Source organism: Oncorhynchus gorbuscha, linkage group LG15, assembly GCF_021184085.1.
Source record: "Oncorhynchus gorbuscha isolate QuinsamMale2020 ecotype Even-year linkage group LG15, OgorEven_v1.0, whole genome shotgun sequence".
In the NCBI taxonomy this organism is placed as follows: domain Eukaryota; kingdom Metazoa; phylum Chordata; class Actinopteri; order Salmoniformes; family Salmonidae; genus Oncorhynchus; species Oncorhynchus gorbuscha.
In genome coordinates this window covers 67592230-67619804 of record NC_060187.1, presented here as the reverse complement: position 1 = coordinate 67619804, position 27575 = coordinate 67592230, and the positions used below count along the sequence as shown (strand labels likewise).

Genomic DNA, 27575 nt, shown 5'->3' with positions numbered 1-27575 from the left:
TCTGCCCCATTGCGTAATAATACGACACTGTCAGCATGAACTACTGCACTGTCAGCATGAACTACTGCACAGTCATAGCAGTGTGACAGTTAATGACTGCTATACAATAACCTTTCAGTAACTGTTCAGTAGTTGTATGGTCCTTCTGTAGCTCAGTTGGTAGAGCATGGCGCTTGTAACGCCAGGGTAGTGGGTTCGATCCCCGGGACCACCCATACGTAGAATGTATGCACACATGACTCTTAAGTCGCTTTGGATAAAAGCGTCTGCTAAATGGCATATATTATATATATTATTATATTATTATTATTATATATTATATATTATTATACCTACATTAACCTGAATCCCCCCCCTAAATGAGTGCAATGTCATTAGTGGTGCTCTTGCTGGCTTCTAGCCACTGACCTTTGACCTCTAATCTCTACAGGAAGCGTATTGTGAAGTCATTATCAGAGCTTAGAGAGGAGGTGGTGTCTCTCTACGAAACCTGGAAAGGGCGCTGTGGAGTCCTGTTCTTCCTCTACTCTGTCATCCTCACCAAGGTAAGGCTCTGCGTGTGTTTGTATGTATGCGTATTACTCTGCACTCTGTGCATGCATGTAACCACTTTTCTCTTTCTGTTTCTACAGGGGATAGTTAACATCAGGAATGAGATTGAAGATACTACAGAGCCTCTCGTAGATCCAGTCTATGGCCACGGCAGGTACGACCCCTGATCCCTCACTTTATTGAATCTTTATCAGCTACCTTTCTTTTGATGACTTCAGCTAAGTGATGTTCCAAAAAGCTTAAGCCATTACTTTTCTTTCTCTCTGCAGTCAGAGTCTGGTTAACCTGTTAGTGGCGGGCCATGCTGTCTCTAATGTGTGGGATGGAGACAGGGAGTGCTCTGGCATGAGTAAGTACTCCACACGCTGACACATTTAAAAAAAACTTTTTTTGTAATTTAGCTGACGATCTAATCAGAGCGATTTACAGTATTGAATGCATACATTTGTCTGCTTTATTTTCATACGTGTCCCCTGTGGGAATCGAACTCCCAACCCTGGAATTGCAAGCGCCATGCTCTACCAAATGGGGGACACACAGCGGAATACATTATCTTAGTGCAAAGTGTTGTGCAATAAGCCTCGTTTTCTGACAGCGTGATTTAATTTGAAACTTTTCTTCAATGAGCGTTAGCCGACTATTGCTCAGTTTACTAACAGTGTTTCGAAGACGTCCAGTTTCCTGGTGACTGTGATCCCACAGCTGAACACTAGATGGTAGTGATCAGTCACACTTTCACTTGGTCAACATACACACAAAGAGACTTTACATTTACCAAAGAAGCTGTTTCATTTAAGAGTTTTTTGTTGTTGGTCTAAGCTAGGCCTCTTTCCCTCCCTCAGAGCTCCATGGTATCCACAACCAGACATCCGTGGGCTTCCTCACTCTCATGGAGTCACTACGCTACTGCAAGGTACAAAAACACACACAGACAACATTCCTTCAAGCTTGTTATGTCCAAACCATAGTGGTGAGTTTGTTCTTGTTCACTAGTCACGAATAATTGCAGGGAGAGAGATTCAAACATTCTGTGAGAGAATCAGCACCACAAATAAACACATTGTCATACACACCCTCTCTCACACATACTGCCCCTTCTTGTCTGTGACTGACTACAGTAGATTAGGAACTACAGTAGATTAGTAGAACAGCTGAGGATGTCTGGGTAGATGAGTTAGACCTGGGTACATTGGTATGTCCATGCTATAAACCTCATTGAACAACCATTGTATTAGCAACAATATGACAGTCTTCTCTATTACTGTACATATTCTATTACGACATCAGATTGTATTCCCTGATCATTCCTTCTGTTAATTGAAATGGCATCAGAAAGCCTTTATTCTGTAAAACTAACTTCGTCTGGGATCAGACAGTTAAGTCAGCCTGGAATATGAATCAGAACTGCTTTGCTCTAGTTTTGCTATGTATGTGTGTTTCAGGTGGGTGCGTTCCTGAAGTCTCCTAAGTTCCCTATATGGATCCTTGGCAGTGAGACTCATCTCTCAGTGTTCTTCGCCAAGGTAAGAATCACACAAAAACACACTCAACCTGGGCCCTGTGTGTCTGTGTATAATATAAGCCAGTCTCTCTTCCAGCAGCAGGTCAGAAAAAGCAGAAACAGGAATGTGTGCTGTAACAAATTTAATACTGCACAGTTTACATCAGAGCGAGAGGGAGACAGGAAGAGTGAGAGGAGGTATTAGAAAAGATAGGACGGCAGTAGTATGGTCTTATATGGCTAGTTGCTGCTGTTTTTTTGGCGTTGTCTTGAAACCTTGTGGTCAGCTGCAACTGGGAAAATCAGCATGTAAAGTATCTGTCATGCCAAGCAGCACAAAACACACACACACACATCAGTGTTTTGGGTTTGTGTAACACAGCTGATGTGGGGGGTTGAGAAATGACAGCATGTTCACAAAATTTATTAATTGTTACAAATGGGCTCTTAAAGGTAGACTCCTTAATGGCGAAACTTCCCCGTCTGTTTGTAATATTCCAACAAAAACACTGTCCCCCCCAGTCATCAGTGTAAGTGCGATAGCAGTGCACAATATGCAGTGGTGATTTTAGCATGAAAATCTTGGTGGGGCAGAAACAAGTGGGATGCATGCCATCAAACCCACTAAACTAAACAAATGCATTAATTGCACAAACTGTGCCCACAAACTGTTAGGGCCCACATAAAGCTGTCCCAATAGCAGGACCAACATTTTACCACTGATACAACTGTCTTTCAGTGGAGCCTTGTCTGGCAGTGAAACGGTTCATTCAACTTAATTTACAAGACATATAAACTATGGCATAAGGGGACGACAAGCGGATAAGAGGCCATCTCTAATTTCGCTTAACACATTAATGAGCGAGCTCGGACGGACATAGTTAATATAACTATTTATTTAGCACTTTTGAAATCTGCAGCGACAGAATTCAGAACATGGGCCATTCTTACAGTGTTCTCCCTGTACACCAAGAACCGTATGTTAAATAAATGTGTCATATAAGCACACAATAAAAGCTCTTAGAATATTCGATGAATACATTTCTCAAAAACAGGTTATAGGCTACATGTGAACCACGAAGTCAGAACAGTAGGTGATCTAAGATGGGTAAATAGACCAAATGATTAGGGTGAGGCACATCGGCTACTAATGTCTTACACACGACATACACTTAGTATTACTTTCTTAGCTACAGTATACATCTTTCCCTGGCATATTACATTTATGCAGCAACATACAATACATGTTTGGACTCACCTTTTTGTCTTGAACAATGGAAGTCAAGTTTTTATACACTGCTCAAAAAAATAAAGGGAACACTAAAATAACACATCCTAGATCTGAATGAATGAAATATTCTTATTAAATACTTTTTTTCTTTACATAGTTGAATGTGCTGACAACAAAATCACACACAAATTATCAATGGAAATCAAATGTATCAACCCATGGAGGTCTGGATTTGGAGTCACACTCAAAATTAAAGTGGAAAACCACACTACAGGCTGATCCAACTTCGATGTAATGTCCTTAAAACAAGTCAAAATGAGGCTCAGTAGTGCGTGTGGCCTCCATGTGCCTGTATGACCTCACTACAACACCTGGGCATGCTCCTGATGAGGTGGCGGATGGTCTCCTGAGAGATCTCCTCCCAGACCTGGACTAAAGCATCCGCCAACTCCTGAACAGTCTTGTGCAACGTGGCGTTGGTGGATGGAGCGAAACATGATGTGCTCAATTGGATTCAGGCCTGGGGAACGGGCGGTCCAGTCTATAGCATCAATGCCTTCCTCTTGCAGGAACTGCTGACACACTCCAGCCACATGAGGTCTTGCATTAGGAGGAACCCAGGGCCAACCACACCAGCATATGTTCTCACAAGGGGTCTGAGGATCTCATCTCGGTACCTAATGGCAGTCGGGCTACTTTTGGCGAGCACATGGAGGTCTGTGCGGCCCCCCAAAGAAATGCCACCCCACACCATGACTGACCCACCGCCAAACCGGTCATGCTGGAGGATGTTGCAGGCAGCAGAACGTTCTCTACGGCGTCTCCAGACTCTGCCACATGCTCAGTGTGAACCTGCTTTCATCTGTGAAGAGCACAGGGCGCCAGTGGTGAATTTGCCAATCTTGGTGTTCTCAGGCAAATGCCAAACGTCTTGCACGGTGTTGGGCTGCAAGCACAACCCCCACCTGTGGATGTCAGGCCCTCATAACACCCTCATGGAGTCTGTTTCTGACCGTTTGAGCAGACATGCACATTTGTGGCCTGCTGGAGGTCATTTTGCAGGGCTCTGGCAGTGCTCCTCCTGCTCCTCCTTGCACAAAGGCGAAGGTAGCGGTCCTGCTGCTGGGTTGTTGCCCTCCTACGGCCTCCTCCACGTCTCCTGATATACTGGCCTGTCTCCTGGTAGCGCCTCCATGCTCTGGACACTACGTTGACAGACACAGCAAACCTTGCCACATCTCGCATTGATGTCCCATCCTGGATGAGCTGCACTATCTGAGCCACTTGTGTGGGTTTTAGACTCAGTCTCATGCTACCACTAGAGTGAAAGCACCGCCAGCATTCAAAAGTGACCAAAACATCAGTCAGGAAGCATAGGACCTGATATTGGTCAGTGGTCACCACCTGCAGAACCACTCCTTTATTGGGGGAGTCTTGTTAATGGCCTATAATTTCCACCTGTTGTCTATTCCATTTGCACAACAGCATGTGAAATGTATTGTCAATCAGTGTTGCTTCCTAAGTGGACAGTTTGATTTCACAGAAGTGTGATTGACTTGGAGTTACATTGTGTTGTTTAAGTGTTCCCTTTATTTTTTTGAGCAGTGTAGTTCCGCGTTAACAGTTGTTTTGAGCATGGCACAAATCATGCTTCATTGACAGGATGGCCAATGTTGAATGTTTATCATTTTAAATTTGGAAAATAGCCTCTTAATCCCAAATTTGGGACCACACAGCCATTCCACTGAATAGCAGGCTAGTGCTTTCTTTGCAATGCTGGCAGTTAGGCACTGTCATTTATTCCTTCCAAACCACTTGCTGAATTTGCGATTTCCAACTTGTGTAATGTTTATAGCCGATGAGTACCGATTCGTTTTTTTTAATCTAGAATTTCTCTTCATAATTTTTCTTCATATGACAAGGATTTGCCAGTAGCTTGTCGACTTGATTCATGAAGATAACTGCTAGCTAAGATTGATCATGCCAACATCATACTTTCACAATCAGAACTGCTGTAGATATAACCTGATTTGACTTCATTTTATCTGTGGCCAATGACCTTGAGCCTTTTTCGATTGGCACTTCTAATGTACTGTAACTCTATGGCAGCCCCCAAGGGGCTAGAATGTTCTAGCTCTACCCTTAGACTTGGCAGTGCGTAATGTCCCCATGAGTGACAGAACACTGAGCCAGTCACGGTGCAACGCTCTGTATTTTCTGCTGGCTTGCACCACCACCACAGAAAGCACTGAATTAGGCTGAAACGCCTGCATTTTCGAGCTTCCTTACTCAAGAAAACAAAAAAGAGACCATGTTTTTGTGCAGCTTTATTAACTCAATTTTATATATATTTTACAATATTGTTGGCAAACTGATATGTGACACGTATTAATGCCAAAATAACATGGAAAACGGGCAAGTTTTGCTCTGAATGACAGGTCGCAACCAACAATATGCTCTTTTTTTAACATGCTGCGTGGCAACAAAAACAATAGGTTAAATCAAATGTCACACGGTGCTGAGCATTTGATTTGACTGCTGGTGGGCAAGGAGAGCCCAAGCTCCGCTTAAACCATTGACAACTACTTGCCATTTTCAAGGGGTTGTTTAATGAATGTTAACTATTTGGTTTTAATATCATCACCTCCTTGAAGAGCATTGTCGGAACTACACAGTTCAGATTACTCCACATTTAGCTCTGATAGTTTTACTGCATGCTTTCAGTAAACATCAATTGATCATGTACTTCAGGGTAGCCTATCCATTTGGCATGTAGCTGGCTAGCTAAGCAAACATGTCATTTAGCTTGCTTCATCAGACATTTAGGCTTTTGGAAAGAGCTTGACACTGACCATCCTTGTCCTGGTAAAGTCGGCAGTCACACTACTGTAATCACCAATATAATGGATGGCAAGCAAATATAACAATATTTGGATATAGCCATCTAGTTTATCCCCTGAAAGTTAGCTTGTTAACTAGCCATATACAGTGAGCTCTGGGGCTATTGGGACAGTGACACTTTTTATCCCAGCACTTTGGATTTTAAATGATACGACTGACTTTAAGTGCAGACTGTCCTCTTACATTTGAGAGTATTTTCAGGTGAACTGTTCAGAAATTATAGCACTTTCTGTACGTGGTCCCCCCCACCCCACCATTTTAGGGGACCAAAAGTATTGGCACATTCACTTACAGTACCAGTCAAAAGTTGGGGGTTTTCTTTATTTTTACTATTTTCTGCATTGTAGATAATAGTGAAGACATCACAACTATGAAATAACACATGGAATCATGTAGTAACCAAAAGTGTTAAACAAATCCAAATATAGTTGAGCTTCTTCAAAGTAGTCACCCTTTGCCTTGACAGCTTTGCACACTGTGTTCTCTCAACTGGCTTCACCTGGAATGCTTTTCCCACAGTCTTGAAGGAGTTCCCACACATACTTGTTTTGCTGCTTTTCCTTCACTCTGCAGTCCAACTCATCCCAAACTAACTCAATTGGGTTCAGGCTGGGTGATTGTGGGGGCCAGGTCATCTGATGCAGCTCCTCATCGCTCTCCATCTTGGTCAAATAGCCCTTACACAGCCTGGAGTTGTGTTGGGTCATTTTCCTGTTGAAAAACAAATGATGGTCCCACTAAGCGCATACCAGATGGGATGGCATATCGCTTTATTTCTAAATAAATCACGAGCAAAACACCATCACTCCAACATGCTTCACGGTGGGAACCACACATGTAAAGATCATCCCGTTCACCTACTTTGTGTCTCACAAAGACAAGGCAGTTGGAACCAAAAATCGCAAATTTGGACTCATCAGACCAGAGGACAGATTTCCACCGGTCTAATATCTATTGCTTGTGTTTCTTGGCCCAGCAAGTCTCTTCTTATTGGTGTCCTTTAGTAGTGGTTTCTTTGCAGCGACGCTACCGTGAAGGCATGATTCACTCAGTCTCCTCTGAACAGTTGATTGAGTCTGTTACTTGTTTGTTACTTGAACTCTGAAGTGTTTATTTGGGCTTGGAATTTGAGACTGGTAATTAACTTAGCCTCTGCAGCAGAGGTTACTCTGGGTCTTCCTTTCCAGTGGTGGTCCTCATGAGCCAGTTTCTTCATCGGTGCTTGATGGTTTTTGAGACTGACCTTCATGTCTTAAAGTAATGATAGACTGTCGTTTATTTTGCGTAATTGAGCTGTTCTTGCCATAATATGGACTTGGTATTTTACCAAATAGGGCTACCAACCGTACCTTGTCACAACACAACTGATTGGCTCAAATGCATTAAGAAGGAAAGAAATTCCACAAATTAACTTTTAATGAGGCACACCTGTTTATTTACATTTACATTTAAGTCATTTAGCAGACGCTCTTATCCAGAGCGACTTACAACTAGGCAAGTCAGTTGTGAACAAATTCTTATTTACAATGACGGCCTACCTCTGCCAAACCCTAACCCGGATGACATTGGGCCAATTGTGGTTGGGATACAGCCTGGAATCAAACCAGGGTCTGTAGTGATGCCTCTAGCACGGAGAAGCAGTTCCTTAGACCGCTGCGCCACTCGTCAGGAGCTCCCCGAGTGTTCATCAAGGCAAAGGGTGGCTACTTTAAAAAATCTCATATAAAATATCTTTTGAGCACTTTTTTGGTTACTACATGATTCCATATGTTATTTCATAGTTTTGATGTCTTCACTATTATTATACAATGTAAAAAATTAAGAAAAACCATGGAATGAGTAGGTGTTCAAATTTGACTGGTACTGTTTGTGTATTTAAGTAGTCAAAAATGTAGTATTTGGTCCCATATTCCAAGCACGCAATGTTTACATCAACGTTGTGACTCTACACACTTGTTGAATGCTTTTGCTGTTTGTTTTGGTGGTTTCAGATAATATTGTGCCTAAGAGAAATTCATGGTAAATAATGTACGTTTCCAAACATGCTACCATTTTTACGGATAGTTTTTACAGATAGTCCTGAATGAATGGCACAAATATCACCCCCCCAAGACATGCTAACCTCTCCCATTACAATAAGTTATGGGAGGTTTGCATTTTTTTGCGGGGGTGGGTATGATATTTAATTCTCTAACTTTCGAACACTTAAACAAAGTTGAAAAGGGGATGTTAGCTAACTTCACTAAGTAGGTCTACGTTGGTTGGATAAAAAAGTACATTAGGTCTACTTACCACTATGTTTAGCCAACTGTACAAATGTTCTACTGGTAGCTTGCAAAGTAGAAAATATCAGCTAACAGTACATTGGCAAATGCTTCCTTCTGCTGCTTGACAGGCAGGGCCCACAAAGGATGGTGAAATTATCTTCAACTTAAAATACTTGTCAGGTATAATTCACTTTTATTTTATCACTCAAATTAATGGTGGCCAATATTGAGAGATCGAGGCTACCCTCATGTATGACATAATCATGCTTACTGACCATGAAAAGCATGCAGTTTCTTGCTATATAAATGATGAAAGAGCTGAACTAAATGTGAACAATTATTTTGTATGGAAAAATCAGACATTTGGAGTTCTGACTATGCTCTTCAAGAGGTGATCATGTTACAGCCAAATAATTAATATTTTATTCAACAATCCCTTAAACTGCACGTAGTTGTCACTTGTTTAAGTGGAGTTGGGTCTCCTTGCCCTCTAGCAGGCAAAAATGTTCTACACCGTATTGTGATGTTTTATTGATAATGACCTATAACAATTGTGGTGGGGTGGCACTGATTCCATATTCTATCTTGAAGTAAATTTACTTTAACAATTTGGAACACTATTTTAGTAAGAAATTCTTCCAGGAATAAACTGAAATCCTTCTGCATACATACAGTGGGGCAAAAAAGTATTTAGTCAGCCACCAATCGTGCAAGTTCTCCCACTTAAAAAGATGAGAGGCCTGTAATTTTCATCATAGCTACACTTCAACTATGACAGACAAAATGAGGTGGAAAAAATCCAGAAAATTACATTGTAGGATTTTTAAATAATTTATTTACAAATTATGGTGGAAAATAAGTATTTGGTCAACAACAAAAGTTTGCTCAATACTTTGTTATATACCCTTTGTTGGCAATGACAGAGGTCAAATGTTTTCCGTAAGTCTTCACAAGGTTTTCATACACTGTTGCTGATAGTTTGGCCCATTCCTCTATGCAGATCTCCTCTAGAGCAGTGATGTTTTGGGGCTGTTGCTGGGCAACGTGGACTTTCAACTCCCTCCAAAGATTTTCTATGGGGTTGAGATCTGGAGACTGGCTAGGCCACAATGCTTCTTACGAAGCCACTCCTTCATTGTCCGGGCGATGTGTTTGGGATCATTGTCATGCTGAAAGACCCAGCCACGTTTCATCTTCAATGCCCTTGCTGATGGAAGGAGGTTTTCACTCAATCTCACGATACATGGCCCCATTCATTCCTTTACACGGATCAGTCGTCCTGGTCCCTTTGCAGAAAAACAGCCCCAAAGCATGATGTTTCCACCCCCATGCTTCACAGTAGGTATGGTGTTCTTTGGATGCAACTCTGCATTCTTTGTCCTCCAAACAAGACGAGTTGAGTTTTTACCAAAAAGTAATATTTTGGTTTCATCTGACCATATGACATTCTCCCAATCTTCTTCTGGATCATCCAAATGCTCTCTAGCAAACTTCAGATGGGCCTGGACATGTACTGGCTTAAGCAGGGGGACACGTCTGGCACTGCAGGATTTGAGTCCCTTACGGCTTTGTGAGTTACTGATGGTAGGCTTTGTTACTTTCGTCCCAGCTCTCTGCAGGTCATTCACTAGGTCCCCCCGTGTTGTTCTGGGATTTTTGCTCACTGTTCTTGTGATCATTTTGAGCCCACGAGGTGAGATCTTGCATGGAGCCCCAGCTGGAGGGAAATTATCATTGGTCTTATATGTCTTCCATTTCCTAATAATTGCTCCCACAGATGATTTCTTCAAACCAAGTTGCTTACCTATTGCAGATTCAGTCTTCCCAGCCTGGTGCAGGTCGACAATTTTGTTTCTGGTGTCCTTTGGCAGCTCTTTGGTCTTGGCCATAGTGGAGTTTGGAGTGTGACTGTTTGAGGTTGTGGACAGGTGTCTTTTATACTGATAACAAGTTCAAACAGGTGCCATTAATACAGGTAAAGAGTGGAGGACAGAGGAGCCTCTTAAAGAACAAGTTACAGGTCTGTGAGAGCCAGAAATCTTGCTTGTTTGTAGGTGACCAAATACGTATTATTAATATTTTCCACCATAATTTGCAAATAAATTCATTAAAAATCCTACAATGTGATTTTCTGCATTTTTTTTCTTCTCATTTTGTCTGTCATAGTTGAAGTGTACCTATGATGAAAATTACAGGCCTCATCTTTTTAAGTGGGAGAACTTGCACAATTGGTGGCTGACTAAATACTTTTTTGCCACACTATACATACATACAGACATGCATGCATATACATGCATGCACTGGATTCTGTTGGCTGTGGATCGTGTGTGTAACTGTATACTGCTATACCTGTGTATCAAAGCCAGCAATCAGCTTAAGTAGTTGTAGATGGGTGTCTCCTTACCCCTCTCGTCGAGCCCGCTCTTCAGCTTCCCATTCCTCCTTTCTCTACCCCTCCCTTTTTGTCCCTCTGTACTGTCCTGACACATACTTTCATCTGCCTCTCAATCTATCCATCCCTGACCATTTTCTTCCTCTGTCACGCTAACAGGAACTCCTAGTCTACAGTGTATGTGGTGTTGGTTTAGTGTTTCACTTTGTTAGGTGGAGAGCCTCTTGAAGCAGAAGACTCAATTACACTCAGACCTTTGTCCTGGCTAAGAGGGGCTGAGAGGTGTGTGTGCCAGAGAAAGACAGGTGATTAATGGTCTGTCAGGGACAACAAGCTATCTGGGGTTTCTCTCTGTGTGTGTGTCTGAACAACAGAACAAGACTAGAGAACAGGGCTATACAGGGCAGCTATAGAGACTGAGACCAGTCACAGACAAGGGGCCAGGCCCTATCACACACAGCCTTTGTCCCTGCTAGAATAGAACAGGTCAGATGCGTCAGAATATTAATGACGGTTACTGTACACTTCTTTCACTCAGATCTAGCTTTGTGTGTATGTGAGAGAGAGCACTCACAGGTAAGGTACCATAATTATTTTATTTTTCTTAGATGCTCTGAAAGGGAGACCTGCCTCAGACCTAATGACCCAGTCCGCTCTCTCACTCACTGAGACGTTTAGGAAGATGTGTGCTTGTGTCTGTATTATACATCAGACACATGCTCTTTGGGGAAAGACAGTGTGTGTGTTTCTGTCAGTAAGAGGCCAGTCTCTTGAGAGAAACTGAGGGCCAGAAGAGCTGCTCATCTCCCGTTAAATCACTGACCCATAACGGTGCGTAAACACACACACACACAAACACACACACACACACACACACAGCTCCCGAGAGGGGCTTGAGGATAGAGGCCTGTGAATGGCATCACTCTCAAATGGAAAGGAAGAGAGAAAGGAGGAAACACTACAGAGAGCGAAGACAAAGGACATGGTCCCCTAGGGCAGCCAGAAGCCCTTTTAAAGTAAATCTTTCCTTCCGCACTCCCTTCCATCCTTTCCGGATCAAAATATGTCATTATGACTGATGTGACATGACAGGACAGGGTTAATGACAGGGCTGTAATGGAGCAGGTTGAACTTCAAGATTCTAGGTGTCCACATCACCAACGAACTAACATGGTCCAAGCACACCAAGACAGTCGTGAAGAGGGCAAGACAAAGCCTATTCCCCCTCAAGAGACTGAAAAGATTTGGCATGGGTCCTCAGATCCTCAAAACGTTCTACAGCTGCACCATCGAGAGCATCCTGACTGGTTGCATCACCGTCTGGTATGGCAACTACAGAGGGTAGTGCGTACAGCCCAGTACATCACTGAGGCAAAGCTTCCAGTTATCCAGGACCTCTATACCAGGCAGTGTCAGGAAGGCCCCAAAAAATTGCCAGACTTCAGCCACCCTAGCCAGACTGTCCTCTCTGCTACCGCACGGCAAGCAGTACCGGAGCACCAAGTCTAGGTCCAAAAGGCTCCTTAACAGCTTCTACCCTCAAGCCATAAGACTCCTGGACTATTTGCATTATCCCCCCTCAACCCCTTTTTTAAATTGCTTCTACTCTGTTTATTATCCATGCATAGTCACTTTACCTCTACCTACATATTACCTCAATAACCTGGACTAACCTGTGCCTCTGCACATCGACTCTGTACCGGTACCCCCTGTATATAGCCTCGCTACTGTTCTTTTTTTGTTTCTCCTTAATTATTTTTCAATTCTGATTTTTTTTAAATTACAAATAAAATAAAATAAATCATTTTTATTTGAGTAAATACTTTTTTATTAACTGCATTGTTGGTTAAGGGCTTGTAAGTAAGCATTTCACTGTTGTATTCAGCATGTGACAAATACAATTTGACTGATTAACTGTACAGTAGAATTAGAACGCAGTGGCTGTACAGTAACATGCTATACATGACAGAGCTAAGAGTCTCCGCTTAACATTGGGCAACTTTTACAAAAAGACAGGAAAATGGTCCAATTCACACACTCGAGAACATCCCTGGTCATCCCTACCGTCTCTGATCAGGCATCCGGGTAGGGTTGAGCTTGTTCCATATCACGAAGGCATTGTATGAGGGCACATCAATGATGTTATGGAAGATGACCAGGGGCCAGCGGGGGGTCATCCTCCTGTAAGTACTATCACCTTGTCCAGGTTGTCCATGCCTCCTTTGTGGTTGTAGTCCAAGATGATGGCTGGCTTCCTGTCCTCATGATTGCTGATCTAAGCCATTTTGTGCAGTGTGCTCAGGAAGACCACATTCTTGTTCCTCTTTGGGAGGTAGGAAATTAGAGTGGTGGTGAAGGCAAACCTTTGAGAAGGCCTCTCTCCCTCTTGTTGCGAGGAGTGCAGGGGGGTGCTCAGACGTGTTCTTTCTAACTGTGCCAACCATGGTGATCTTCCTCTTCAGGAGCTGCTGGCTAAGTTGAATCAGTAACGCACTTAATCTCAATTTATCATTGTGTGCATCTTTGTGGTTTGTAAATTCTTATAACAGCCGTGTCAGAAATGACCGTAATATAATATTTTTACCCTGGTGGTGTACAGCTTTCATGGAAATATGAACAAAGGCGATGTTTCACTTTTTCTAATGTTGACGTCACTCTAGGAAAAGGGGGAAAAAACATAATTTAGGGGGTTCTCTGCTGTTTTTGATTTTTGACCCTTAAGACAACACACGGGATAAGTATCTTTTGGCAATTACAATTACTATTGACCGTTAAGTATATTTAAAACCAAATACTTTCAGGCTTTTACTCATTAAGTATTTTACTGGGTGACTCACTTTTACTTGAGTCATATTCTATTGTGGCATCTTTACTTTTACTCAAGTATGACAATTGGGTACTTTTTCCAACACTGCATAAAACGCATATCATAGTGTCAAGGTTTATTTATGATCACTATGTTTGTATAAGATGACTTGGTGATATACCCTGGGTTGTCCTCAACAGAATGAGCCTGTTTGTTGTGAAGAGAATTTGCTGTGCACCATGCATCAATGCACACATGACTCAATTCTGAGAACCAAAATGATCTGCTTCTCTGAATTGCCTTGTCAAAGCCTAACACAAGATTCTTATAAAATAATTTAGCTTGTCATGTTGGCAATAGAAGTTTTCAAATTATGCTCACCTGACCCAGATCGCGATTTATAATGGACTATCAGTAATTGGTAAAGGTGGGGATGCTGGGCTGTGTTCAAAACAACTACAAGTGTGCTTGCTCTAGTTCTTCAACGGCACAGCTATGAGAGCTTAAAATAAATCAAAAACACAACTCTTCTTTGAGTCATAATGTGCATTGAAATTACTGTGCACACTTTGGAGAGGTATGGATGTTGTCTCAGTTTTCAAATACAAAAAATATTCTCTCCACCATCTTTCTCCCTTCTCCTCCCTCTGTAGTCTCATCCCCTTCTCTCCCTCCTATGTGGTGACAGAAGGCCTCAGATCCCATTACAGGCCATTATAGAGAGCCTGTAATGGGATGAAGAGAGGTGGATGGGGGGGGGGTTGAGAAAGGTAAAAAAAGAGGGAGGGTGGTGGAGAGGGGGAGCTTTTGTCCTGTTAGATCAGATAAAAACACTAATGCTATGAGGCAGTCACACACTAATGGTCTAAAAGCCACACTAACAATGACAGGACATCACACACACTAGATAGGGACACAGGGGAATCCTAGAACAGGCATCACAAGATGCATGGTTTGAGGTCAGCTCCCGAGCTCTCAACACTAACACACTGAACACTGTCGTCATCACACACCGACATTAACTAGTTAAACTGTAATGACACGATATGTACGCGCATGTGTGAAAAAGGGAGAATGTGTGTCTGATGGGGCAGACGGCTATTCTCCCTAATCAGCGTAGCGTTAGCTGCATGAGCTCATTGTGTGTTGAGGATGGAGGAGAACCCAAACCGGATGCTATATCCTACATATCTTTGCTTACCATAATAAAATGCATAACCTGCTCGATTGCTTACACAAAAGTTTAAATGGTTTGAAGTAAAAGGGCAAAAAAATATCTTTTTGGTTTTAAAAATTTTACCTCCTTTTTTGTGATATTCACATTGGTAGTTACGATCTTGTCTCATTGCTGCAACTCCCCAACGGGCTTGGGAGAGGCGAAGCTCAAATCATGTGTCCTCTGAAACAAGTCGCGCTGTGTCTTAACACCTGCTTGCTTAAGCCGGAAGCCAGCACAAATGTGTCTGCGGAAACACCGTTCAACTGACTGAGGTCAGCTTGCAGGTGCCTGGCCCACCTCAAGGAGTTGCTAGAACGCGATGAGCCCTGGAAAGCCCCACAGTCAAACCCTCCCTTAACGACACTGGGCCAATTGTGCCACCATACGGGACTCCCAGTCACGGTACAAGTATTTTTATATAACCCTGTGTCCCAGATCACACAGGCACACAGAATTATCAGAGGCCTCAACATGTGACAATCCAAACTTGAAATAGCTCTAGCTCCTGAATATCACTCTCTGTACCAAAAATCAGCAGATGCCTCACTGTTCAATTGAAAGTTGAATGAGATTCATATCACCCAACGTCTGTAATGATGCATGTATACGTAATTAAGAAAGACTATATACCGTAGCCTCGAGACAGAAGAATAAATTGGCCTTTTGTGCCATTTGTTTCTTAGCCATTTAGGTTTTTTTAGCCACTGGTTTTGACATACTGTAGATGTAAATGCCATGCTATTAATTCTGTACTATGCTCTTGCATCTAAGTAACTTGCCCTCACATCTTGCATATTGAATGTAAATTCATATACTCAAATGTGTTACTTTGAGCACACCAAGGCCTTGAGTCTCCATTCTCTCCAGCCAAGTGAAAAATCAGAAATGAGAGGTCCACGGTCTCCAGCGGGACAAACGGATCCAGATGGGAACTCTGGGATCACATTCCCAACTTTAAAACAACCACCTGAGGGTGCACACACACATCTATGACCATTAATGCTAATCAGGATCAGGTTCCCCCTCTTTCAGGAATTTGTGTGTACTATGTCACCAGTGCCTTGGGAGCCATGGTGGTTATTGGAAGTCATCACAGTGAAATCATGAGGACCATGACTCTGGGTCATCTAGTTTGCCTCGATATGTGTTCCAGTCCCCTAGCAGGCAGACACTACCCAGTACCCTGATTTTTTCCCAGGGGACATGAAATAACTGCTCTAATCTAAAATGATAGTTCACTCCAACATCAAGATGTTTCCAACCCTTAAGACATAAGTGGAGTTGAAGCACAATACACAACATCTTCACAGATGATATGGGACTTGTACTCATCTCATAAAGACCCCTTTAAAAGGCCATGGAAACTGCTGACAGACTTCTGCTTTTGGAGTTAATGATCACTTTATATAATAATTGTATTATCCATTTCCTCGAAAATCCATTGGGTGTGGTGTTGAGGTAAATGCTAGCTGAAACATTCTGTTTTCCTCTGATGCCATAACCTGTACCAGAGAGAATCAATTCCCTCCGGCCTTAAATCTCAGGAGAGAGCGAGGGGTTAAGGGGAGGCTGGAGGGAGGGAAGGTGAGAGGGTTAGAAAATGCCCAAACTAAAGTAGGAAGGAAGGGGAGAGAACCAGATGGATAGAGATGAGCTGGACTAGTGTGTTTCTGTTTTAAGAGGTTTTCTGTTGCTGTTCAGGAGCTGGATCTGATTAATAAGAATCTGCTCCAGTAGACAACCCAGACTTGAGGGTGTGTGGAACAGAATTAGGTTCTGAGCTAGTTTGGAATGCATTCCTCTTGATTTTCATAGCGCACACATCTTGGTACCATTGGGGGGTGTGCACGTGCGTACACATTTAGAGAATGCAGTCCTCTGGTCCAGTGCACGCAAACAAGAGGCTGGAAGGGGACGGTGCTAATACACACCCCTTCCCTGTGGAGTGTGTGACATGACATGTAATCTAAACTCAGCAGCATCTCCAGGCCTCTAATAAAACACAAAGACATACTAGCAGGCCAGGCATTTAACACACCCACACACTACACACACATGGGTAACTGCCAAAATAAAGGAAACACTTGGGTAAATGAGGAATACAAAATATGTTGAAAGCGGGTGTTCATTAAGATAATTCATATCCCATCATGCTTAGGGTGGTGTAATATAATGCACAGTTGCCCATTATTTTGGCTATCGTGGCTAGAAGAGATCTGTGGCTTTTTGAAAGAGGGGTCTCAAACGAGCATAGGGGGTTTAAAGTTTCTGTGTGTGTCACCAGATCTCAACCCAATTGAACAATTATGGGAGATTCTAGAGCGGTGCCTGAGACAGCGTTTTCCATCAACAAAACCCCAAATGATGGAATATCTCATGGAAGAATGGTGTCGGATCCCTCCAATAAAGTTAGTCAATTGTAGAGTTTATGCCAAGGTGCATTAATAACCTCTTGAAGCAAGGGGGCAGTATTTTGATGTTTGGATAAAAAAAAAACGTTCCCAAAGTAAACTGCCTATTTTCCAGGCTTAGAAGCTAGAATATGCATATAATTGGCAGATTAGGATAGAAAACACTAACATTTCCAAAACTGTCAAACTGTGCATTAACTTCTGGTGGCTTGTAGTGGCCCCACGCCCTATTAAGACTTTGTTGTTGTTTTCTTCATTTTGGCAGTTATCTGTACATAGACACGTTTTGTTAGTGTGTCCCATTATTGTATCTGAGCTCATCGTATGTGTATGTGCAGACTTCAGGTAATGATATGTTGCCTTGTCTGTAAATGAGAGTATATTTACTGTCTCTTAAGGAGAAGTGTATCTTGTTCTCTGCAAAATCACTGCATGTTTTAGAACTACTGAACATAACACGCCAATGTAAAATCAGATTTTTGGATATAAATATGCACTTTACACAACAATACAAAACATACATGTATTGTTTAACATGAAATCATATGAGTGTCATCTGATGAAGATCATCAAAGGTTAGTGATTCATTTTATCTCTTGGTGCTTTTCTTTTCTTTTTTTTCTATTGGTGATTTCCCACTCCCTGTTTGGATCTTTTCTCAGGTTTTTGCCTGCCATATGAGTTTGGTTATACTCAGACATCATTAAAAACTCAGTGTTTTCTATCCAATACTAATAATAATATGCATATATTAGCATCTGGGACTGAGTAGGAGGCAGTTTATTCTGGGCACGCTTTTCATCCAAAAGTGAAAATGCTGCCCCCTATCCCAAAGAAGTTTTAAGGAGACTCCAGACCTGGTTATGACCTGAGACATGGAGCTGAGAGAACGTCACAACTCTGCCCGCTTTGTGTTGAAAACAACCTGTGGTGATTACCCCATTGGCTCCCAGCAAAAACTTGACATTTTTCAAGCACCATTGTTTTTGGTCTGTTTTAGTCGTTTTACAAAAGTACATTTTAAGAAAAGTACATGTCTAAAGTTTACTTTTCAACATTGCCCGCTCCCTAGCGTTCTCCCTACTTATAAAAAGGTAATATTGTAGTGCTTCCTTACACCCCTTTTCATGGTGATGCTAGCAGCCACGTGAGTGAGTGCTAGATAACTTTAACATTAAGCTAGCTAAGACCAATAACACAGACTATACAGCTGCAAGTAGTTAGTGGAGTTTCAAACGTACTATACTAAACAAGTTAAATGTCTTACCTGTGATGAAATTTCTTCCCACACACGTGTGTAGACTACATGGACAACACGTCCCCACATTTTCCACTCTCCCACACAGGATAACCTGAAGACACGGGGCTCTTCTCGCAAGATCTATTTCCCTACATGGGAGCATTGTGAACCGTAGGTTGTGGTTTTTGACCTGACTACATGTACTTTGAACAACACAGCAGCTTTTCGGCATGTTTTGTTATTTCTGTAGAACAAAAAAACCACGACCAAGTTGCAGCTTACAATGAGGGTGATTGAAAAATGTTTTTTCTGCAATTTGTGGTTGAGAGGCATTCCATATTATTACTTGAATACCGACTGGGAATATTTCCGTGTGTGTGTGTGTGTGTGTGTGTGTGCGTCTGTGTGTGTGTGTGTCCTGCATCTCTCATTTAGGTTCCAGCGCTGTGTTATTAACTACAGTTATAACTCTTGAGTCTTAACCCTCACTGCTAGAGGAGAGTACATGAGTTAACCCTGTCTCTATAACTGGGTTAAACTGTACAGTGGCATCAAAGTATTCAGACCCCTTGATTAAAAAATATATATATATATATTTAGAACAGGGCTGTAACGTAACAAATTGTGGGAAAAATCCTCTGCGTACTAAACAGAATACCCCATAATGACAAAGCAAAATGTTTTTTAGGAACAGAAATATATTTTCGGTCACTTTGCTATGTCGTGACTATCATTGTGTTTGACTGTTTATTTATAAAATAATTACATACCACGTTCAATTATTACGCGATTAATCATTAAACAATTAAGTAATCTGAGGCACCATGGGAAAGTTGATGAGTTACTATCTCCCGACTAAACTCTAAATATATAAATATCTCTTACATCAGTCGATTCATTAATTATCATTTACCTTATCACACTCATTCTGAATGTCGCAAAATTCTTGAATATCTGCACGAACCCTAGCATAAATGAATCAGTGGTATGCAAATTGGCTTAATTATTTATTTTAACTAAATGATCATTCAGAAATACACACACACACACACACACGGTATAGTTATTGGTTACTAACACAATGCAATGAAAAGTCCCTGGTGGACTAAACCGATATGACGGCTTGTTACACAAAATGGCAGACTCAAAAGAGGGAAAGGGGAGAAACAAAGGAATTTCACGATTGTACATACAGCTCATGGAAATGCAAATACTTTGCACATGAACGGCCGCTCATTCGAAAGAATTGCAATGTACATATTTACGTGTGTATGTCTTTGCTGTCTCTCTGTTGAAAATACTTGAGCCGTCTATGGGGAGTAATTCGACAGTCTCTAGTTGTGTAAGTCTTCTGGTTCGCCACCAGAGGTCACCATGTCCTTTGTAGCTGTTGCTTCTCTGTCTGAGTGTCTGTTCGACCGAATCTTCCAGAGAAAGTGTTCGTTAAAATGGATCATTCAAAGTACCACCCGGTGGTTCTCGGTCGAGTTTACTAGACTAAAGTACTTAAACAGCTGCAGACTGAATGTTACTGTGTGGTCTTCTTCTTCTTCGAGAGAGAGATTTTCAAACCATTTCGTACCTTTCAGCTCACGCTGTCGGTCACGCTGGGCTAATGTAGAGCTAGAACCATTTTAGCCACTTGAAAATATACTGGTCTCTAGAGATTTAAATTCCTACCATTTCAACGTGCAGCCACGCTCCATGGTTTTTCTGGTCTAATATGTAAATTCTTCAGTGAGTCCTATTAACCACTTGCTCCTACCTGGCACGCAGGCGTCCCATCTAGAGCTCTGGAAATGCAAATGCGCTACGCTAAATGCTAATAGTATTAGTTAAAACTCAAACGTTCATTAAAATACATATGCAGTGTATTGAATTAAAGCTACACTCGTTGTGAATCCAGGCAACAAGTCAGATTTTTAAAATGCTTTTCGGCGAAAGCATGAGAAGCTATTATCTGATAGCATGTAACACCCCAAAAGACCCGCAGGGGACGTAAACAAAATAATTAGCATAGTCGGCGCTACACAAACCGCACAAATAAAATATAAAACATTCATTACCTTTGACCATCTTCTTTGTTGGCACTCCTAGATGTCCCATAATCACTATTGGGTCTTTTTTTCGGTTAAATCCATTCATATACAGCCTAGATATCGATCTATGAAGACTGTGTGATAAATGGAAAAAAATAGCGTTTCATAACGTAACGTCATTTTTTAAAATTCAAAAAGTCGACGATAAACTTTCACAAAACACTTCGAAATACTTTTGTAATACAACTTTAGGTATTAGTAAACGTTAATAAGCGATCAAATTAATCACGAGACGTAGTGTTTTCTATAGGGGTCCGTCTTGAAATACTGTCCGTGTATTTCTCAACCAAAATATCCGGTCGGAGACCGGAAGAAATGGGCTGTCTCTTGTTCGTTTGACCAAGAAACAAATCCTAGACAAATGACAAGACTGTTGACATCGTGTTGAAGCTGTAGGTACTGCAACCTCAGCTATATTTAATGTATTTCGCCCATAACAATGGGTTGAAGCGGCGGATGGATATATTTTTCCACTTTCAGTGATCAGATTTTCCTGCACTTTCCAATGAAACGCACGTTCTGTTAAAGTCACAGCCGTGATTTAACCAGTTTTATAAACGTCTGAGTGTTTTCTATCCACACATACTAATCACATGCATATACTATATTCCTGGCATGAGTAGCAGGGCGCTGAAATGTTGCACGATTTTTAACAGAATGTTCGAAAAAGTAGAGGGTAGACTGAAGAGGTTAAGCACTCACCTTGGAGGGCGGTGTCATTCACGTTAACACAAGGTCTGTGCTCATGTGGGCGTGGTTACAGACTGGGTAAAACTTTACATGAAAAACAATTATCTCATTTAGAAGGCTAAACTGACATTTCATCTTCTCACAAATAGTTTAATATTTAATCATATAAGTTCCACAACATTTTAGATGTATATGTCCCAGTTATCAGATTTACATTTCTAGAGTTATCGTTATTTGATAATAGCGTCTTTAATGACATCATAAAATTGTAATGAATTCAACAGGATTATTCTTTAAATAGCCATGGACCATTCCAAGTGTTTGGATTACGGAAATATTGTTTCATTATCCAATCTTGGATGTCACGGTACTGCAAAATATCTGTTGTAACAAAGGGGTTTTTAACTTTCATTTCTGCATAGTGGGAGAGTGAGTTCCTGCAGGTATTTTATGACTATCATAAAAGGGAAAACTTCACCCCTCCCCCTCTGTCGGAGGGAGCGAGGGCGCTCTATAGCGGACCCACTGTAACCTGATCATTCAGGTCTTCACAGGAGAGTCATGACAGCTGTGAGACTCGAAATTGAGCTTAGGTACATCCTGTTTCCATTGATCATCCTTGATTGGAGTCCGCCTGTAGTAAATAAAATGTATTGGACATGATTTGGAAAGGCGCATACCTGTCTATATAAGGTCCCACAGTTGAAAGTGCATATCAGTACAAAAATCAAGCCATGAGGTCAAAGGAATCGGCCATAGAGCTCCGAGACAGGATTGTGTCAAGGCACAGATCTGGGTAAGGGTACCAAAAAATGTCTACAGCATTGAATGACCCAAAGAACACATTGGCCTTCTTAAATGGAAGAAGTTTGGAACCACAAACTCTTCCTAAATCTTGCCGCCCTGCCAAACTGAGCAATCGGGGAGAAGGGCCTTGGTCAAGGAGGTGACCAAGGATCCGATGGTCACTCTGACAGAGCTCCAGAGTTCCTCTGTGGAGATGGGAGAACCTTCCAGAAGGACAACCATTTCTGCAGCACTCCACCAATCAGCCCTTTATCGTAGAATGGCCAGACGGAAGCCTCTCCTCAGGCACATGTCAGACGGCTTGAAGTTTGCCAAAAGTCACCTTAAGGACTCTCAGACCATGAGAAACAAGGTTCTCTGGTCTGATGAAACCAAGATTGAACTCTTTGGCCTGAATACCAAGCATCATGTCTGGAGGAAACCTGGCACAATCCCTACGGTGAAGCATGTTGGAGGCAGCATCATGCTGTGGGGATGTTTTTTCAGCGTCAGAGACTGGAAGACTAGTCAGGATTGAAGGAAAGTACAGAGAGATCCTTGATGAAAACCTGCTCCAGAATGCTCAGGACCTCAGACTGGGGTGAAGGTTTACCTTCCAACAGGACTATGACCCTAAGCACACAGCCAAGAAATCGCAGGAGTGGCTTCGGGACAAGTCTCAATGACCTTGAGGCACAGCCAGAGCCTGGACTTGAACCCGATCTAACATTTTTGGAGAGACCTGAAAATAGCTGTGCAGCAACACTCCCCATCTAACCTGACAGAGCTTGAGAGGATCTGCAGAGAAGAATAGGAGAAACTCTCCAAATACAGATGTGCCAAGCTTGTAGTGTTATACCCAAGGAGACTTGATGCTGTAATCGCTGCCAAATGTGCTTCAACAAAGTACTGAGTAAAGGGTCTGAATACTTATGTAAATGTGATATTTCTGTTGTATAAATTAGCAAACATTTCTTTAAAAAACCTATCTTTGTTTTGTCATTATGGGGTATTGTGTATAGATTGAAGGGGGAAAAAATATTGAATACATTTGAAGTCTAACTTAATAAAATGTGGAAAATTCAGAATACTTTCCGAATGCGCTGTATGTCACACATACACACTCCCTTCAGCAGCATCCTCCTCAGTAAATTATGCTCATGTAAGGGCAGTTAACCCCCTGACCATTCATTAACCCTTAACACACACGTCTATCTATCTGGAGGAAGAATGTACCGTTTGATTTATAGAGATACTTAAACCAACATCTACCCATTCTGTACCCCCAGCTGCTCTGACAGTGAGCGATGTGTGTGTGCACTCCTCTCTACCAGCTGGGAGCCTTCTCCTCTTGATGTCTCTTTCTCTCCAACTCTTCCCCTGATCTCCCTCTGTCATCTCTCTCCCTCTGTTCGTCTCGCTCTCTCGCCTCTACTGTTTCATCTGAACTCCTACATTAATAAAGGCTAGCTGAGGGAGATGTGTTCAGTTTATTTGCTCTTTTCTGTCTGTGTTTATGCAGGCTGAGTGTGTTTGTGTAAAATGCCACTAGTAAACATACTCCAGTTCAGTGGATGCGGCCAGTGTCATTAATACTAGGCTAACCACGGTGCGTGTTTGCTTATGCAGTTTGGTTCACAGCCTGTCAAAACTGTCATATTTCACTATGAAACTTGGGTAAGGGAGTACGGAGTTGGGGGTTGATGAATCCAGAGGGCCGGACTAACCCCCCCCCCCCCCATCTCAACACACACACACACACTGTCCTATCTCTGTGAAATCTGTCTTCCCTTATTTCTCCTCCGAGTCCCCCTGGCAACATCACTCTGAGCCAGCAAACAAACAACTATAATTCTGTATGATCGCCTGATTGGCTGATATGTGTTTTGAGTGAAAACAAAATGTCTGGTTTTATCTGCAGATCAGCTAATAACCCAACAGAGCCTGATAATGATAGTCCGTACACACACACACACGCGTGTACTCCTTAGAGCTGGTGTTGTAGTCTTAATTCTTGACCTATTATGTGATCTTTGTGTGCCTCGGTCTACACATCACTCTCGCTCTTGGGATTTTCTGGAGAATTGGAAGCCTGTCTAATTTCTGTGTTTAAACTATAATATAATGTTGAAATCTGACATATGTCCCTTTCTCTTGTCTTTGTAGGAGATGTGTCTGGTGGCTCCTGAGTCTCCATCTGAACAGGCCAGGAGAGTCTTCCAAACCTTCGACCCAGAAGGTAATACCGTTCAATGATAGTCTGATAGTCTCTAGGGTTGGGCAGTATCCAGATGTTCATACTGTTTCTGTACCATACTGGGGTATACAGTATTACCGGAAGTGCACACAAGGGGTACTGTTAAAATAGAAACCACAACAATTTAGGCAACGAGGATCTTGATCCAGGAGGGGATTGAATGTCTCTGCTGTAACCAAGAAGCTTGATCTTGACACTTAGCAAGTTAGCAAACCAAATGCATAGCTGGAGCCCTGAGCTGCATATAATTGATTTGCCACATCTTAGGTTTCTTATAGTTATAAGCAGTGGCTTAGCACGCAAACCCTGGTTTATCGGTATTGAATATCATACCATCTGTATTTCGAAATACCCCAACATACGGTATAAATGGTATGTTGCCTAACAATCTCTCTCTCTCTCACACACACACACACCAATATCCTGGACATGTTATATTTTCTCCTCTCTCCTTCCTGGTAGAGCATGTGCCCGTATAACCTCCCATTCCTATCTTTTCATCCTCTCTTCTCCTCACCCTCTGTGCGGGGGTCCTCTCATCTCTGCTGTTGTTTTGGGGTTAGTGTCTGTGTCAGCCCGCCCCAATCTCCCCACAGCTGAGTCAACCTGCTCCCATCCTTTTCCTCTTTTTGGGGTGACCGGAGGGGGGCAAAGAAAGGGGCAAGGATAGGGCATCCAGCTTGGTCTCACATTAGAATTAGACGTTCATCCATATTTCTCAAGCATCGAATTTAGAAGTTGTTCAAAAAGTCAAATTTTGAAGTATTTTTAATGTTCAGGCATTAACTCCGAAGCAACTTTCTATCGTTGGATTCGAACTTGCAACCCGAGGCAGATGCTTACACCTATCCGCCATCCCTGTCCACAACGCCCTAGCAAAACCGAAACCTACTTGAAGGTAACAGCGCTCACTGTTGCCTCTAGTGGCCGGTTTCCAACGTCCTGAGACATGGATGGATGTCGAATACTGACTTGTATCACGGGTGACCTGGCTGGAGAAGAGAGGAACGTAGCGGAGTTCTACTTAACTCTCTACTGAGTCTGAGTATTTACTGAGTCGAGAGGATGTTAGATTCTGAGGCCCGCTGCTTTCTAATCACTACCCTCTGCTTTTGGCCGTGGAAAGAAGGTGAGAGACTGAATGAACGATGAGGGAAGAGGGACACACGGCGTTACAATTTATCCCAGAGGTGTTCGATGGGGTTGAGGTCAGGGCTCTTGTGATCAAACGTACTTCAGCCGATGTTACAAAGTGCTATACAGAGATGTCACAAAATGCTATACAGAAACCCAGCCTAAAACCCCAAACAGCAAGAAATGCAAATGTAAAAGCACGGTGGCTAGAAAAAAACTCAATAGAAAGTCAGGAACCTAGGAAAAAACATAGAGAGGAACCAGGCTCTGAGGCCAAGATGTTCAAATGTTCATAGATGACCAGCAGGGTCTAATAATCATCATCATCATCATAGTGGTTTTAGAGGGTCAGCACAGGTCAGCACCTCAGGAATGAATGTCAGTTGGCTTTTCATAGCAGAGCATTCAGAGGTTGAGACAGCAGGTGTGGTAGAGTGAGAGTCGAAAACAGCAGGTCCGGGACAAGGTAGCACGTGCAGTGAACAGGTCAGGGTTCTATAGCCACGGGCAGAACAGTTGAAACTGGAGCAGCAGCACGACCAGGTGAACTGGGGACAGCAAGGAGTCGTCAAGCCAGGTAGTCCTGAGGCAAGGTCCCAGGGCTCAGGTCCTCCGAGAGGGGAGGGAGAGAGAGAGAATTAGAGGGAGCGTACTTAAATTCACAGAGTACACCGGATAAGACAGGAGAAATACTCCAGATATAACAGACTGACCATAGCCCCCCGACAAACTATTGCAGCATAAATACTGGAGGCTGAGACGGGAGGGGTCGGAAGACACCTACGTTACCCCCAGACAGGGCCAACCAGACAGGATATAACCCCACCCATTTTGCCAAAGCACAGCCCCCACACCACCAGAGGGGTATCTTCAAGGCCAGTCAAGTTCTCAACAAACCATTTCTGTATGGACCTCACTTTGTGCACAGATACGTTGTCATGCTGAAACAGGAAAGGGTCATCCCCAAACGGTTTCCACAAAGTTGTAACGCTGTAGCGTCAAGATTTCCGTTGACTGGAACTAAGGGGCCGAGCCCGAAGCATGAAAAACAGCTCCAGACCATTATTCCTCCTCCACCAAACATTAGTTGGCACTATGTATTGGGGCAATAGCGATCTCTTGGCATCTGCCAAACCCAGATTAATCTGCCGAACAGCCAGATGGTGAAGCGTGATTCATCACTTCAGAGAACGCAAGCCCAATGGCGGCGAGCTGTACACCACTCCAGCCAACACTTAGCATTGTGCATGGTGATCTTACTCTTGTGTGCTGCTGCTCAGCCATGGAAACCCACTTCATGAAGCTCCCCACGAACAGTTAATTTGCTGACATTGCTTCCAAAGGCAATTTGGAACTCGGTAGTGAGTGTTGCAACCAAGGACAGGCAATTTAAAAATATATATATGTGTGTGCTACAGCACTCTGCGGTCCTGTTCTGGGGCTTGTGTGGCCTACCACTTTGCGGCTGAGCCGTTGTTACTCCTAGATTTTTCCACTTCACAATAACAGCACTTACCGTTGACCAGGGTAGCTTTAGCAGTGAAGACATTTGACGAACTGAGTTGTTGGAAAGGTGCCATCCTATGACGGTGTCATGTTAAAAGTCAGAGTTCTTCGGTAAGGCCATTCTATTGCCAGTGTTTGTCTATGGAGATTGCATGGCTGTGTGCTCAATTTTATACACCTGTCAGCAACGGGTATGGCTGAAGTTGCTGAATCCACTAATTTAAAGTGGTGTCCACTTACTTTTGTATATGTAATGTATGTATGGAGCGATGGAGTTACCCATGGTATGTGTGATTGTCACACTACACAATGAGAGCGTGATGCATGTTGCTGGAGTGTGTGTGTGTGTGTGTGTGTGTGTGTGTGTGTGTGTGTGTGTGTGTGTGTGTGTGTGTGTGTGTGTGTGTGTGTGTGTGTGTGTGTGTGTGTGTGTGTGTGTGTGTGTGTGTGTGTGTGTGTGTGTGTGTGTGTGTGTGTGTGTTTAGCTGAAGACTGATAAGGTCACCAAAGTAATAACCCCACACACACACACACACACACACAACCCCCCCATGGACCAGACCTGCACAGACACATTTGTGTG

General features: G+C 42.7%; 1 protein-coding gene across 1 annotated transcript in view; it reads left to right on the top strand.

Moving 5' to 3' along the window:
* The window catches only part of LOC123997848 (ubiquitin carboxyl-terminal hydrolase MINDY-3-like), a 50877-nt gene that overhangs the window by 4060 nt on the left and 19242 nt on the right, over positions 1 to 27575 (top strand). The window contains exons 6-11 of the mRNA XM_046302453.1: positions 431 to 545; positions 633 to 706; positions 822 to 901; positions 1395 to 1465; positions 1995 to 2075; positions 24262 to 24334. Of these exons, the coding sequence (XP_046158409.1) occupies positions 431 to 545; positions 633 to 706; positions 822 to 901; positions 1395 to 1465; positions 1995 to 2075; positions 24262 to 24334 (494 nt within the window). The remainder of the gene's footprint in view (positions 1 to 430; positions 546 to 632; positions 707 to 821; positions 902 to 1394; positions 1466 to 1994; positions 2076 to 24261; positions 24335 to 27575) is intronic.